Source organism: Pelophylax lessonae (genome assembly GCF_965119305.1).
Source record: "Pelophylax lessonae genome assembly, chromosome: 13".
Classification (NCBI taxonomy): domain Eukaryota; kingdom Metazoa; phylum Chordata; class Amphibia; order Anura; family Ranidae; genus Pelophylax; species Pelophylax lessonae.
The window spans coordinates 10,673,311-10,687,828 of NC_138780.1; the positions used below are offsets into that span (position 1 = coordinate 10,673,311).

Below are 14,518 nucleotides of genomic sequence, written 5' to 3' on the forward strand. Positions count from 1 at the left end.
ATATATATATATATATATATATATATATATATATATATATATATATATTATATTTCTTTTAAAAAAAAAAAAACACTTTGCTTTGAAACCGCATCGGATATCAATGTAGAAAAATATAATGCTGGCTATCTATACTAATATGGACTGGGTAATGTTTTTGGATCTATACTGGTATGGACTGGGTAATGGGTTAGGATCTATACTGGTATGGACGGTATGGAAGTTAACCCCTTCACTGCCAGTGAAATTATTACAGTAACAGTGCATATGTATAGCACTGATTACTGCAGTAATGTCACTGGTACCCCCAAAAGTGTCAATGTCAGTCAAGGGTCTGATCTGTCCGCCGCAATGTCGCAGTCCCACAAAAAAAATCGCAGATCGCCGCCATTACTCGTTAAGAAAAAAAAACAAAAATTCAGGCTGAGCTGATCAGTCAGTGGCCCCCTTTAATCATGTGATTAGTGCCTAGGCATCTCAGAAGTCATATGGCACGAGCCTTCTCGATTCTCACTCCAGCACAGTGAAGGTTATCGATTGCGTCAGTCCAGGAGTCCCCATCCCCCCCACCTATTAATGTACTGAAGACCCACCTGTTGGTTCACACATGTGGGATTGATTAGCCATTGAACTTGTACAGTGCTGCCTTTCCTTGTACCGGGTCCCGTACAATGCTTTAGGGATTTAGATGTTATAAAAATGCAGTTACTGTTCCCTACATAACTTCAGCTTGATGGCAAGGTGTTAAGGATATTTTGGCATTCTCCCAAATCTGGAAATGTCATGGTGTACTTTATCCAAGGTTTGTGCTTTCCATAAGAACGGAATGAAGGATGAGCTTAGAGAATCGGTCACATCCAGGGTCATGCAAGAATCTGAATGTCCAGTCTTAGAGGCACTAGAGCAGTACCTACCATTCAGGGTCTCCTGATGGCCCACCCCACCCTAGAAATGTACACTCACCCAGTTGCCCTTCCTCACCACCTCCATTGTTTTTTTTTTTTTTTTTTTTGCAGTCCTCACTTTGTTGCTGGGTAGGGGAGAGCTGGTGACCTCCCCCATGTGACAGTGCTTAGGTACCAACCCAAACATTGTCACATGGTTTGGGGCAGTGACATTGTTCATCTAGGTGAGATCCAACAATGGAGCATACCCGTTGGCGCGTAGCCAGAGTGAGATTCGACGATGGAGAGTAGCCAGGGTGAGATCCGATGATGGAGAGTAGCCAGGGTGAGATCCGATGATGGAGAGTAGCCAGGGTGAGATCCGACGATGGAGAGTAGCCAGGGTCAGATCTGACGATGGAGAGTAGCCAGGGTGAGATCCGACGATGGAGAGTAGCCAGGGTGAGATCCGACGATGGAGAGTAGCCAGGGTGAGATCCGACGATGGAGAGTAGCCAGGGTGAGATCCGATGATGGAGAGTAGCCAGGGTGAGATCCGATGATGGAGAGTAGCCAGGGTGAGATCCGATGATGGAGAGTAGCCAGGGTGAGATCCGATGATGGAGAGTAGCCAGGGTGAGATCCGATGATGGAGAGTAGCCAGGGTGAGATCCGATGATGGAGAGTAGCCAGGGTGAGATCCGATGATGGAGAGTTGCCAGGGTGAGATCCGATGATGGAGAGTTGCCAGGGTGAGATTCGATGATGGAGCGTAGCCAGGGTGGGATCCGACGATGGAGCGTAGCCAGGGCGGGACCCGTGCAACGGAGCGTAGCCAGGGCGGGACCCGTGCAACGGAGCGTAGCCAGGGCGGGACCCGTGCAGAGGAGCGTAGCCAGGGCGGGACCCGTGCAGAGGAGCGTAGCCAGGGCGGGACCCGTGCAGAGGAGCGTAGCCAGGGCGGGACCCGTGCAGAGGAGCGTAGCCAGGGCGGGACCCGTGCAGAGGAGCGTAGCCAGGGCGGGACCCGTGCAATGGAGCGTAGCCAGGGCGGCATCCGACACATTCCTTGTAATAGGAATAAAAGTGCTAACAAAAAAAAAAAAAAATTTAAGTGTCCCGTCTCTCCGAGCTAGTGCCCAGAAGCGAACACATAAGTCGCACCCACTTATGTAAACAGTGTTTAAACCACACATGTGAGGTCTCGCCCCGATAGAGTGAGAGCAATAATTCTAGTGCTAGATCTCCTCTGTAACTCGTTTAAAGCATCGCCTATGGAGATTTTTAAGTACCGATGTTTGTTGCCATCCCACGTGCACACAATTTTAAAGCATGACATGTTGGGTATCTATCTACTCGGCATAACCTCATCTCTCATATTCTACAAAAAAATGGGGCTAACTTTCTTTCTTTCTTTCTTTCTCTCTTTCTTTCTTTCTTTCTTTCTTTCTTTCTTTCTTTCTTTCTTTCTTTCTTTCTTTCTTTCTTTCTTTCTTTCTTTCTTTCTTTCTTTCTTTCTTTCTTTCTTTCTTTCTTTCTTTCTTTCTTTCTTTCTTTCTTTCTTTCTTTCTTTCTGCCCAGTCAGGAGTAAGGTGTCTCTGTCACTGCCTTTTTGATGTGGATACTTCTAGAGGGCCTGGCATAGTCACAGGAGGATGTAAGATACTGGTGGTTCCCTGGGTGCCATCACAGCTCTGGATTAGCTATCTCTCACTCTTCTTAGAGGGCCTGGCATCATCCCAGTGGGATGTAGGGCACTGGTGGTCTCCTTAGATGCCATCGCAGCTCTGGATTAGCAATTCCCCCACCCTTCTTAGAGAGCCCCATGTAGTCACAGGAGAAGAATGGGGCACTAGTGGTCTCCAGGTGCCATCACAGCTCTGGATTGGCTATTCCCCACCCTTCCTAGACTGCCTGGCGTCATCACAGTGGGATGTAGGGCACTGGTGGTCTTCTTGGGTGCCATTGCAGCTCTGGATTAGCAATTCCCCCACCCTTCTAAGAGAGCACCATGTGGTCACAGGAGAATAATAGGGCACTAGTGGTCTCCGGGTGCCATCACCGCTCTGGATTGGCTATTCCCCACCCTTCCTAGAGGGCCTAGCGTCATCAGTGGGATGTAGGGCACTGGTGGTCTCCTTAGGTGCCATTGCAGCTCTGGATTAGCAATTCCCCCACCCTTCTTAGAGAGCCCCATGTAGTAACAGGGGAGATGTATCCCGGGTAACTATAGGCCGGTCAGCCTAACATCGGTAGTCTGCAAAATTTTGGAGGGCATGTTAAGGGACCACATACAAGACTTTAGTAATGAAAACGGTATTCTAAGAGTAATCAGCATGGATTCATGAAAAATCGTTCTTGCCAAACCAATCCACCTAGATAAAGGAAAGCCTGTGGATGTGGTGTATCTGGACTTTGCAAAGGCCTTTGACACCGTTCCCCACAAACGCTTACTGTAAAAACTAAGGAAGGTAGGTATGGACTGTAAGGTGAGTACCTGGATCGAGAACTGGCTCCAGGGGAGAGTACAGAGGGTGGTGATTAATGGGGAGTACTCAGACTGGGCGGGTGTGGAAAGTGGGGTCCCCCAGGGTTCTGTCCTGGGACCAATCCTGTTTAATTTATTCATAAATGATCTAGAGGAGGGGATATCTAGTACAATCTCAGTATTTGCGGATGATACTAAACTAAGCATGCCAATATCTTCTAGGCAGGATGTGGAAACCTTGCAAGCGGACCTGAACAAAATAATGGGGTGGGCAACTACATGGCAGATGAGGTTTAATGTTGAAAAATGTAAAGTAATGCACTTGGGGGCCAGAAACCAGAAAGCAAGCTACTCACTAGGGGGGAACCTCTGGGTGAGTCTAGGATGGAAAAGGACTTGGGGGTACTGGTAGACAACAGGCTTGGCAGTGGCATGCAATGCCAAGTCGCCGCAAGCAAAGCCAACAGAATACTGGGTTGTATAAAAAAGGGGATTCACTCCAGAAATAGATTATTCTCCCACTCTACAAGACTCTGGTCCGGCCACATCTGGAGTATGCTGTCCAGTTCTGGGCACCGGTCCTCAGGAAGGATGTGCTGGAACTGGAGAAAGTCCAGAGAAGGGCAACAAAAATAATTAGGGGAATGGAGGACATCAGCTATGAGGAAAGACTACAAGCACTGAACCTATTCTCTCTGGAGAAGAGACGACTGAGGGGGGATATGATATCAATGTACAAATACTGTACTGGCGACCCGAGCATAAGGAACAAACTATTCAGAGAAAGGGAATACAATAAGACACGTGGCCACTCACTAAAACTTGAGGAAAGGCGGTTTAACCTTAAAGTGCGTAAGGGGTTCTTCACTGTAAGAGCGGTAAGGATGTGGAATTCTCTTCCACAAGCAGTCGTATCAGCAGGGAGCATTGATAGTTTCAAAAAACTATTAGATGGACACCTTAAAGACCACAACATACAGGGGTATACAATGTACGGTTAAAAGCAAACACACACACACATCATAGGTTGAACTGGATGGACTGATGTCTTTTTTCAACCTCACTAACTATGTAACTATGTAAGAATAGGGCACTAGTGGTCTCCAGGTGCCATCACGGCTCTGGATTGGCTTTCCCCCACCCTTCCTAGACTGCCTGGCGTCATCACAGTGGGATGTAGGGCACTGGTGGTCTCCTTAGGTGCCATCGCAGCTCTGGATTAGCGATTTCTCCCCCCCCCCCCCACCCCAATACTGGTGGTGATAAGGAACACGGATGGCCTAATTAGGTGAGTATTGCTGGCTTTACATTGTAAGAGGGCAAAGCATAGACTGTAAGCATGGATAAGAGGAGGGGGGGGGGGGGGATTTAGGTTTATCCTGGAGCGGGCCTTTAAATAAATATCTGAAAAGAAACAAACGTGTTTTGAGGGTTGTGGCACTCCCTTCATCAGGTCCTGGGTATTGTATGATCTCAAATATAGCTTGAGTTGAATTGCAATAATATATATATGTATGTATGTATGCGTGTGTAAATAAATCTGCCAAAATTATCAGTTTGTACAGTGTGCAACTCATTTGAGATGATGCAATACACGAGTCCTGATAAAGAGATCTGCCCCCGAAACGTGTTCTACTGATCTATTCAAACATCTTCACTTTGGGCTCTGTTGGACTCTGGCCATTAGTGTAGTTTTTCTACTGCTCCTTGTTTGGTTGGACTTTTCTCAAGACAAGCCCCCACCCCCATCCCTTTTGGGGGTGTTTTGGTGTAAGTGAGCACCCTCACCAAAGCAGGGTAGCTCAATGAATGAGCCAGTCATTGATAACTCTGGATATTCATAATAGATCTGATATTAGATCTTTAGATCAGTTTTCTCACCACTACCCATTTGGCCCCAACAACTGATTTGTGTGTAGGCTTACTTATGTATTCAAATAGTTTATTTGTTGGTGATCCCATGATGCTTCCCTTTATCTCATACAACCTTGGTTCTTCTCTTACTCAGGAAGCATCTCCAGCAGCCCAGAAGACATGTCTGGGGCAGAAGAAGGGAAGGAGAACTCATCGGGGATTGAGGTGGAAGCCTCGGACGTAAGCCTCAGTCTCACCGGAGACGAGACGGGCACAAACCGAGCTGAAAGCAGGGACAGTAGCTCCGAGAGCTCAGTGGAGGACAAGGACTCTGACAGTATGGACGATACCGGATTGTATTCAATTAACGATGAGAACCGCGGAAACGACCGTTCACACTCGGAGGATGACGACGAGGAGGAGGAAGAGGAAGAAGAGGAGGAGGAAGACAGACTCCGCAAACGAGGCCAAAAAAAGCGAGCCAACAATGACCAGGACTCTTCTGACGATGAAAGGGCTTTGGAAGACTGGGTGTCCTCGGAGAAGACACCTCTGTCCAGACCTCGGTGGCGAGCAATCCGCGCGCTCAGGCAAAGGGAGATCGGAACCAGCCGGCGCTTCATTTACGATGCCTGCGGGGGGCGCGGGTTCGTCCAGAGGTTCAGGCTCTTGCACGGTCTGGATGGGCACCTCGGCTGTGTCAACACCTTGCATTTCAACCAGAGGGGCACTTGGTTGGCAAGCGGCAGCGATGACCTCAAGGTGGTCGTCTGGGACTGGGTGAGGAAAAAGCCTGTTCTAGAGTTTGAGAGCGGCCACAAAAGCAACGTGTTTCAGGTATGCACACATGTCTACTCCTGGGTTTTTGTTTCTTGTTATATCTTTATAATGTTCAATACAAAACAATCAACCTTTTACAATTATTCACTAAGGCCAATGACATTTTACCCATTTTGTTGTATTTTTACCACTTTCCTCCAGTTCCAAGTAAGAGCGGCAGAAGTCCAGGGAGATAAAACTACACAGATTGTAGTAGCGAGTCACGTGGAGAGGGACAATTCCCCCCCCCCCCCCCCCAAAGGCTGGAATTTTAAGCTTAGTCAGTTGTACACAGGCTGCCCACCACCATGTGTTTGAAAGCAAAGTTTCTTGACATTTTACCCATTTTGCTATATTTTTACCACTTTCCTCCAGTTCCAAGTAAGAGCGGCAGAAGTCCAGGGAGATAAAACTACACAGATTGTAGAGCGTCACGTCGAGAGGGACAATTTCTCTCCCTAAAGGCGGGAATTTAAGCTTAGTCCGTTGTGCACAGGCTGCCCACCACCATGCGTTTTGCAAGCAAAGTTTCATGGTTTTAAATATTTATGAAATGTTCAAACAAATAGTCAAAGAAGTAAAATATCTGCATAGAAACTTTAAAGCGGAGTTCCGGGCCACAGAATCGGGTATTTTTTTTTTATAAATACTTCCCAAACAGTGATCCACCGCCCTTCATACATCCGCTAATCCGGTTTTAGACAGTTTAATAATTGGCAATCATAAAATCTTGCTTTATAAAAAGTTTGCTGAGCGCTGCCATCTTTGTCCTGGTCACCCGAAGCCGCAGTATGCAAATGTATGCCCTGCTTCCTGATTCTAGCTGGAGGGGGCCGATGAATGCAGCGCGAAATCTCGCGCATGCCCAGTACTATGCGATCGGCATAGTAAGGGTTTCCATAGGGTTATTTCCTGTGTGCAAATCACGCGATGAGAGGAGCGGCCGGCCGCCTACGTCACTGCCCATTGCCTCTTGGGAGTGATGAATATGAGCTCCCAGGATGCATTGCAGGACAGGAAGTGACGGCGCGGGCCACGGCCACAGAGGGAGGAAGTGGAAGGAAAGGTGACTATTTTCTTCTGAAACAAGGTAAGTAAAAAAAAAAAATTGGGAATATCCAATTCTTTTTCAGGTGACAATAAGGAAGCGGATGCCACAAAATCGAATGTAACGATTTTGCGGCCGGAACTCCGATTTTAAAAAGGAATAAAAAAAAAAAATGTAAAGGCAGATGCGTTTAATTTTTAGCTATCTTCCGTGTATGGAGACCTTAAACTTTGTACTCCCTGTTTTTAAAGGCGAACTTGAGTTTTTTTTAAAAGCTGGATTCCAGGTTATGACCGTTTTTTATGTGCGTTGTTACTCCTGGTCTGGATTGGTATGTTAAATGCCATAGCTGTGGGATGCCCCTGGAAGTTGCAAATCGCTGTAGTAGTGATTACTACTTCAGTGATTTGTTGTCCTGTGTCTTGTGGCTGCCCTGCTGCTTACTGTGCACAGGTCACCCCTGAATGTTGTCAAGCGGAACACTAGGTTTTATTAACGAATGCAAAGTGTTCTCTGATTGGGGGAGGTAATAATTGTGACTTCACCGCCTTGCTTTCAAGCTCGTCCAATTAGAGATTGTTTTGCATTTATTGAGACCATGCAAAATGGTTTTAATGAAAGATACCCCTGCTGAATGTCCGATCTCCAACGATGCAGCTGGGCAGCCGCTCGACATGGGATCTGGAAGCTAGTGGGGGAACACTGAAGTGGCAGTCTCTAATTCCAGCTTTCGAGGGAATCCCAACAGGTATGGCAGATACATACTTACACTGGTCCCAGCTGGACAACTGTACCTATATAAAAAAAATAAAATTGTTTGTATAACATAGAAAGTGAACAAAAAAAAGGCAGTTGGGGTGTCATATGGTACCCAAAAAAAGAGGCCCCATCCCTGACCCCCACGAGGTGCAAGACTCCTGACTGGGGCAAGGCGCACCCGGGTCCACCTAGCCAAAAGATTGGTCGCGCCCTGCTCCTTATGGTCAGCCGAAGCCGACCAAAGGGTGAGGGGTTCTCCTTACATTTACTATCGGGCACGTACCTGTCCAGGCATTCTTGAATCTGCTCTTTGGTGCCTGCGCCACAATCTCAGTGTCAGGGTGCCAGGAAACCAGACCACACGAAGATGCAAGTAAAATAAAGCAGTTTGAGGGCAACAACCATAATCGCACAGCAAGAGTGAGGAGCAAAATCAGGAACAGCCGGTGTCAAGTCCAGAGAAGGTAGGCATCCAGAAGCTATAAGCTGGTAGCCATCCAAGCCGGGTTTGAGACCAGAGGCGGTGGTCGTCTGCCGATGGCGGTGGTCGTCTGCCGATGGCGGTGGTCGTCTGCCGATGGCGGTGGTCGTCTGCCGATGGCGGTGGTAGTCTGCCGATGGCGGTGGTCGTCTGCCGATGGCGGTGGTCATCTGCCGATGGCGGTGGTCGTCTGCCGATGGCGGTGGTCGTCTCCCCATCGGCAGGCGACCCCCGCCATCGGCAATCGAAAACCAGAAAAGTCGTCAACCAAGCCAGGTCATACTCGGAGGAACACGGAGAACAGAAGACTGCTAGCAGTGATGCACCTTGGCGCACAAACACAAGGGCAAAGGACTGCAAGCCAACAGGATATAGATATAGATAAATATATATACATGTGTGTGTCAGGTGTGCAACATCATCACTGAGCGACACCCAGGCAGCAGGCAAGTGATGATGCAAACAGGAGTTTATAAAAGACGGCAGTCTGCACATTTCCAAGATGGCTGCCAACAGGAAGGCAAGGTAAGACCTCAACACTCAGCTAAGAGAAACCGGCAGAGAAGCATTGGGGTCATGAGCTTCTGGCTTGAGAGTTTAGAAATATGGGGGAAGAACAAGATGTCCCTCGAAGTGCGAGGCCCAAGTCAGCCTCCCATTTACTCAGAAAAGGTGGGAGGTAACCATTAATGGGCATGGTTAGAATGGCCATGAGGGGGGTCAGTGCAGAGTAGGGATCGACCGATTAGCTGCAAAGCCGATATATCGAGGGCCGATATGCACTTTCCCTGATATCGGAGGTTAACGATATTTTGGGAAAGTGCTTGTACCGGAGTGATGCCTGCAGCTAGAGGCACCACCCCGGTACCGGCGTCCATAGCCGACGGTCGGCTGTCTTGTAACAGCTGTCTTGTAATGACAACCGATGTGGCTGAGAAGCCGCTCGGCTGTCATTACAAGGAGCGGGAGGGGACGTCCCCTCCCGCCGCCTTCCGCGGCTCACCCGGGTCTCCTGTCAAACCGGGAGACCCGGGCAACCAGCCTGCACGGCCGCCGTAGAGAAGACCCGATCAAAGCCGCATTTGGCTCTGATCGGGTCTCCATGCAAAAACTCAGAAGTGATGTCATGACATCACTTCCGGGTACTTGGCGCAAGATTAAAAAAATGACCGCACTCAAAACAGCCAAACTTGGCGTTTTGAATGCTTTTAAGTGCAGGGGAGGGATTTGGGGTCTTTTAGACCCCCCAGATCCCTCCACAAGAATACCCTAAAGTAAAAAAAGTTTTTTTTTTTTTTTTTTTTTTTTTTTTCTTTTCTTTTCTTTCTTTTTTCTTCTCTTTCTTTTTTTCTTCTCTTTCTTTTTCTTCTCTCAACACTGGTATAACCAGCCTTCAAGTAGAAAACCACACTACAGATCCATCTGCTTCTTTGAGTCCATTTAAGCACAGTCAAAATTCCAGATGAAGGCGGTGTCTGTCTCCTAAAATGCTTTTGAATTGTTTGTTGTTTTTTTTTTTTTTCTTTAAAACATTGGAACTTTTGGATATTTGCTTAACACTCTCATTGGACTGACAATATATGGATTCTCAGCTCTGAGTTTACCCCCAATTTAAGGGGTGCCCTAGTTTTGTGGAGCACTGCCCAACCAGAGCCAGTGTTGGCTTTAGTAATAGTGTATCACTACCATAAAGACATGGCTGAGCGAGTTTCGAGTGGAGGAACTTGACTGGCCTGCACAGAGTCCTGACCTCACACATGCGATTCTGGAAGAATGGTCAAACATTCCCATAGTCACACTCCTAAACCTTGTGGACAGCCTTCCCAGAAGAGTTGAAGCTGTTATAGCTGCAAAGGGTGGGCTAACTCAATATTGAACCCTACGGACTAAGACTGGGATGCCATTATAGTTCATGTGCGTGTAAAGGCAGGCGTCCCAATACTTTTGGTAATATAGTGTATGTATGAAAACCAATGACACGTACATATATGTGTATATATGTGTGTGTGTGTGTGTGTGTATATGTGTATATATAATATACTCTGCAACTAACAATTATTATCATAATCGATTAGTTGGCCGATTTATTTCGATCGGATCAGAACCTTAAAAAAAGACAATTTATTCCTAAATATCTATATGCAGTGGTAAAGCTAAATAACCAACTATATGGTTTAAGGAGCAAAATCTCTAAACCACTCTGAGAATAACAGACAGAAGAGATATATGGTACAGTATCTCACAAAAGTAAGTACATCCCTCACATTTTTGTAAATATTTTATTCTATCTTTTCATGTGACAACACTGAAGAAATTACACTTTGCTACAATGTAAAGTAGTGAGTGTACTAGGGCTGTGAACGATAGTCGATGTGATATCGACTATCGTTCTGCGGGCGTGGGCGATATTCATAGAAGACACAATATTGTGCAGGCAGCTGACACAAACGAGTTTCCCCTTGCTTTCGGCTGTGATCGGAACTCCGCCCCTCCAGCCCGATGCAATCCAGCTCTGCCTCTAGTCTCCAGCCGACCATTACTCCGCCCTGCTCCGCCCATTGTCTCTCCTGGCGGCATCGGGGGCGCGCACGGGGGCGGGATCAGGCTGTAATGTGTTGTAAATGGAGTCAATGAAGAGACAATGGGCAGAGCAGGGCCGAGTAATGGTCGGCTAGAGACTAGAGGCAGAGCTGGGATCATAGCCGAAAGCAAGGGGAAACTCGTCTCCGGTGAGGGAGGGGGAGCGCTGTGTCAGGTGTAGTACCGGTGATGAGAGGAAGGTGACGGGGATCCTCCGGTGTCCGCTATGGAGTTCGCAGAGCTGATCAAAACCCCCTGGGTGGACAAGGTGGTCCTGTACCGACACTTCCACCCGCCAGTGGGCGGGACCCTGTGCCTGACGGGTCACCATCTGATCCTGAGCTCCAGACAGGACAACAGTGAGGAGCTGTGGCTGCTCCACTCATCCACTCATGTCGGGCTGTGTTCTAACTTCTTCTACCTCCTATCACCACTGTGAGTCCCGACTCTGCCTAATCCACACTGTCAGTGTCTTCTGCATTCCACCCATAGAAATATCGCGATATATATCGTTGAAAACCAAATACCGTGCAGCCCTAGAGTGTACAGCTTGTATAACAGTGTAAATTTGCTGTCCCCTCAAAATAACTCAACACACAGCCATTAATGTCTAAACCGCTGGCAACAAAAGTGAGTACACCCCTAAGTAAAAATGTACAAATTGGGCCCAAAGTGTCAATATTTTGTTTGGCCACCATTATTTTCCAGCACTGCCTTAACCCTCTTGGGCATGGAGTTCACCAGAGCTTCACAGGTTGCCACTGGAGTCCTCTTCCACTCCTCCATGATGACATCACAGAGCTGGTGGATGTTAGAGACCTTGCGCTCCTCCACCTTCTGTTTGAGGATGCCCCACAGATGCTCAATAGGGTTTAGGTCTGGAGACATGCTTGGCCAGTCCATCACCTTTACCCTCAGCCTCAGGAGGAGTGTTTGGGGTCGTTATGTTGGAATATTGCCCTGCGGCCCAGTCTCTGAAGGGAGGGGATCATGCTCTGCTTCAGTATGTCACAGTAAATGTTGGCATTCATGGTTCCCTCAATGATCTGTAGCTCCCCAGTGCCGGCAGCACTCATGCAGCCCCAGACCATGACACTCCCACCACCATGCTTGACTGTAGGAAGACACACTTGTCTTTGTACTCCTCACCTGGTTGCTGTCACACACGCCTGGGTTCCAATCAATTTTAAAGGTGTTCAGTAGGGTTGAGTTTTCAGGTCTGTGCAAACCACACAAAGCTGATCAAACCATGTCTGTATGTAGCTGTCCACCATTTCGGAGGTCAAGTACTAATTCATAGTTACATAGTTACATAGTAGGTGAGGTTGAATAAAGACAATAGTCAATCCAGTTCAACCTGTGTAGGTGTGTGTGTGGCTGTACTCATCTCACATACCCCTGAATGTTCTGATCCTTGAGATGTAAGTCTAAGAGTCTTTTGAAAGCCACCATACTACCCGCAGAAACCACCTCTTGTGGTAGAGAATTCCACAATCTTGTAGCCCTAACAGTAAAGAACCCCCCACGTTGCCTGTGGTTAAAATGCTTCTCCTCTAATCGCATTGTATGCCCTCGAGTCCTCATGCAATCCCTTCGAATGAACAGCTTTTTTTCTAAGCTGGGATCCCCATTAAGATATTTATAAATTGCTATCATGTCCCCCCTCAGACGTCTCTTCTCCAGGGAGAATAAATTGAGCGATTGTAGACGCTCTTCATAGTCAAGGTCCTCCAATCCCCTAATTAGTTTAGTTGCCCTTCTCTGGACTCTCTCCAGCTCCAACACATCCCTCCTGAGGACTGGCGACCAGAACTGGACAGAATACTGTATGAGAAGACCTGACTTGCAGTTGGTTTGCCGTTCACCCCAAAGGTGTTTAGCAAAGTAAAGTCTCAAGTCTGTGCATACTCCAGTTCCTCCACACCAAGCTGGTCAAACCACGTCTTTATGGAGCTAGCTTTGTACACAGGGGCACAGTCATGCTGGAACAGATGTGGACCTTCTCCTAACTGTGACCACAGAGGTAGGAACCTCGGCATTCCAGCTGTGGTGACATTACAAATCCCATGAGATATGGCAAAAATCTGACAACTACAGGCGTGACTCCCCAAAGGCAGAGGCGTGACTCCCCAAAGGCAGAGGCGTGACTCCCCAAAGGCAGAGGCGTGACTGGATTTTTAGTTTCAACACTTATGGAGCTCTAAAGGTTGTCTACCTTTGGTCTACCATCTTTGTATGTTGTAAGCGGGACCCTTCATTGAAAAAAAATATAGGCGTGGTGATCACAAACGTTTGGCCATATAGTGTCTATGTTAAGCAGCCACAATGTTTGAGGTTTAGTTTGTTGTGAAAAATGGTTGGTGCTTCTAATGCTTTTATATGTCTTGTTTGGGAACCTATTTCTTACGAAGCGGGGCGTTTGCTTTATTCAGGGTTCCTAAAAAATTACGGCCTTCCAGCTGTTGCGGGACTAAACATCCCATGAGACATTGTAAAACTCTGACGTTCACAGACATGACTAGGCATGATGGGAATTGTAGTTTCTGAACAACTGGAGGGCCATAGTTTGAAGACTCCTGCTTTAGATGAATATTTAGTTCTCTGTATAGGCTCCAGGTCTCGCTAGCAGAATCTCGCCAGCAACTTTAGAGAGGTCTCCCCTGCTCATATGGTGTTGCTCCCTCATTGGCCAAAATGCAGCAGAATCTCACCAGTGAGGGGGAAGTGACTTCAATATATTGTTGGTCTGACCAGCAAGGGGGCAACACCATAGGATCACGTAAGCACTTTCTGTTTAGTGATCTTTTTGCTGGTAAATTTCCACTGTCGACAGGATCACTGGTGGTCGTCACCATACCTGTAACCGCAACTTCATGAACAACCAGTAAATCTGAGAATTGGCTGATTGCAAATAAGGTTTGAGTCTTCACACATCCCTCAGATCTTCTTTTTGAGGACTTTTATTTTACTATGCACAACGCCTCTCCATTTGAAGAGGAATCTGCTTCTTTCTCCCTCAGAGGTCTCGTTCTAACCTTTTTTCCCTTTCTCATCAGGCAAAATTCCTGCCCAACAGCGGGGACTCCACGATTGCCATGTGTGCCCGTGACGGGCAGGTACGTGTTGCTGAGCTCTCTGCCACCCAGTGCTGCAAGAATACAAAGAGGGTGGCGCAGCACAAAGGAGCCTCTCACAAGGTATGTGGCTCTTCTTCCTTCCTTCCTTCCTTCCTTCCTTCCTTCCTTCCCTTCTCTCCTTCTTCCTTTCCTTCTCTCCTTCTTCCTTTCCTTCTCTCCTTCTTCCTTCCCTTCTCTCCTTCTTCCTTTCCTTCTCTCCTTCTTCCTCTCCTTCTCTCCTTCTTCCTCTCCTTCTCTCCTTCTTCCTTTCCTTCTCTCCTTCTTCCTTTCCTTCTCTCCTTCTTCCTTTCCTTCTCTCCTTCTTCCTTTCCTTCTCTCCTTCTTCCTTTCCTTCTCTCCTTCTTCCTTTCCTTCTCTCCTTCTTCCTTTCCTTCTCTCCTTCTTCCTTTCCTTCTCTCCTTCTCTCCTTCTCTCCTTCTTCCTTCTCTTCCTTCTCTTCCTTCTCTTCCTTCTCTCCTTCTCTTCCTT

The 14,518-nt window shown here is 47.4% G+C and overlaps 1 protein-coding gene across 1 annotated transcript in view; it reads left to right on the plus strand.

Moving 5' to 3' along the window:
- Window positions 1–14,518, plus strand: part of DCAF8 (DDB1 and CUL4 associated factor 8) — a 67,826-nt gene that overhangs the window by 18,258 nt on the left and 35,050 nt on the right. Inside the window, exons 3-4 of the mRNA XM_082275901.1 lie at window positions 5,381–6,063; window positions 13,970–14,110. Coding sequence (XP_082132027.1) covers window positions 5,381–6,063; window positions 13,970–14,110 — 824 coding nt within the window. The remainder of the gene's footprint in view (window positions 1–5,380; window positions 6,064–13,969; window positions 14,111–14,518) is intronic.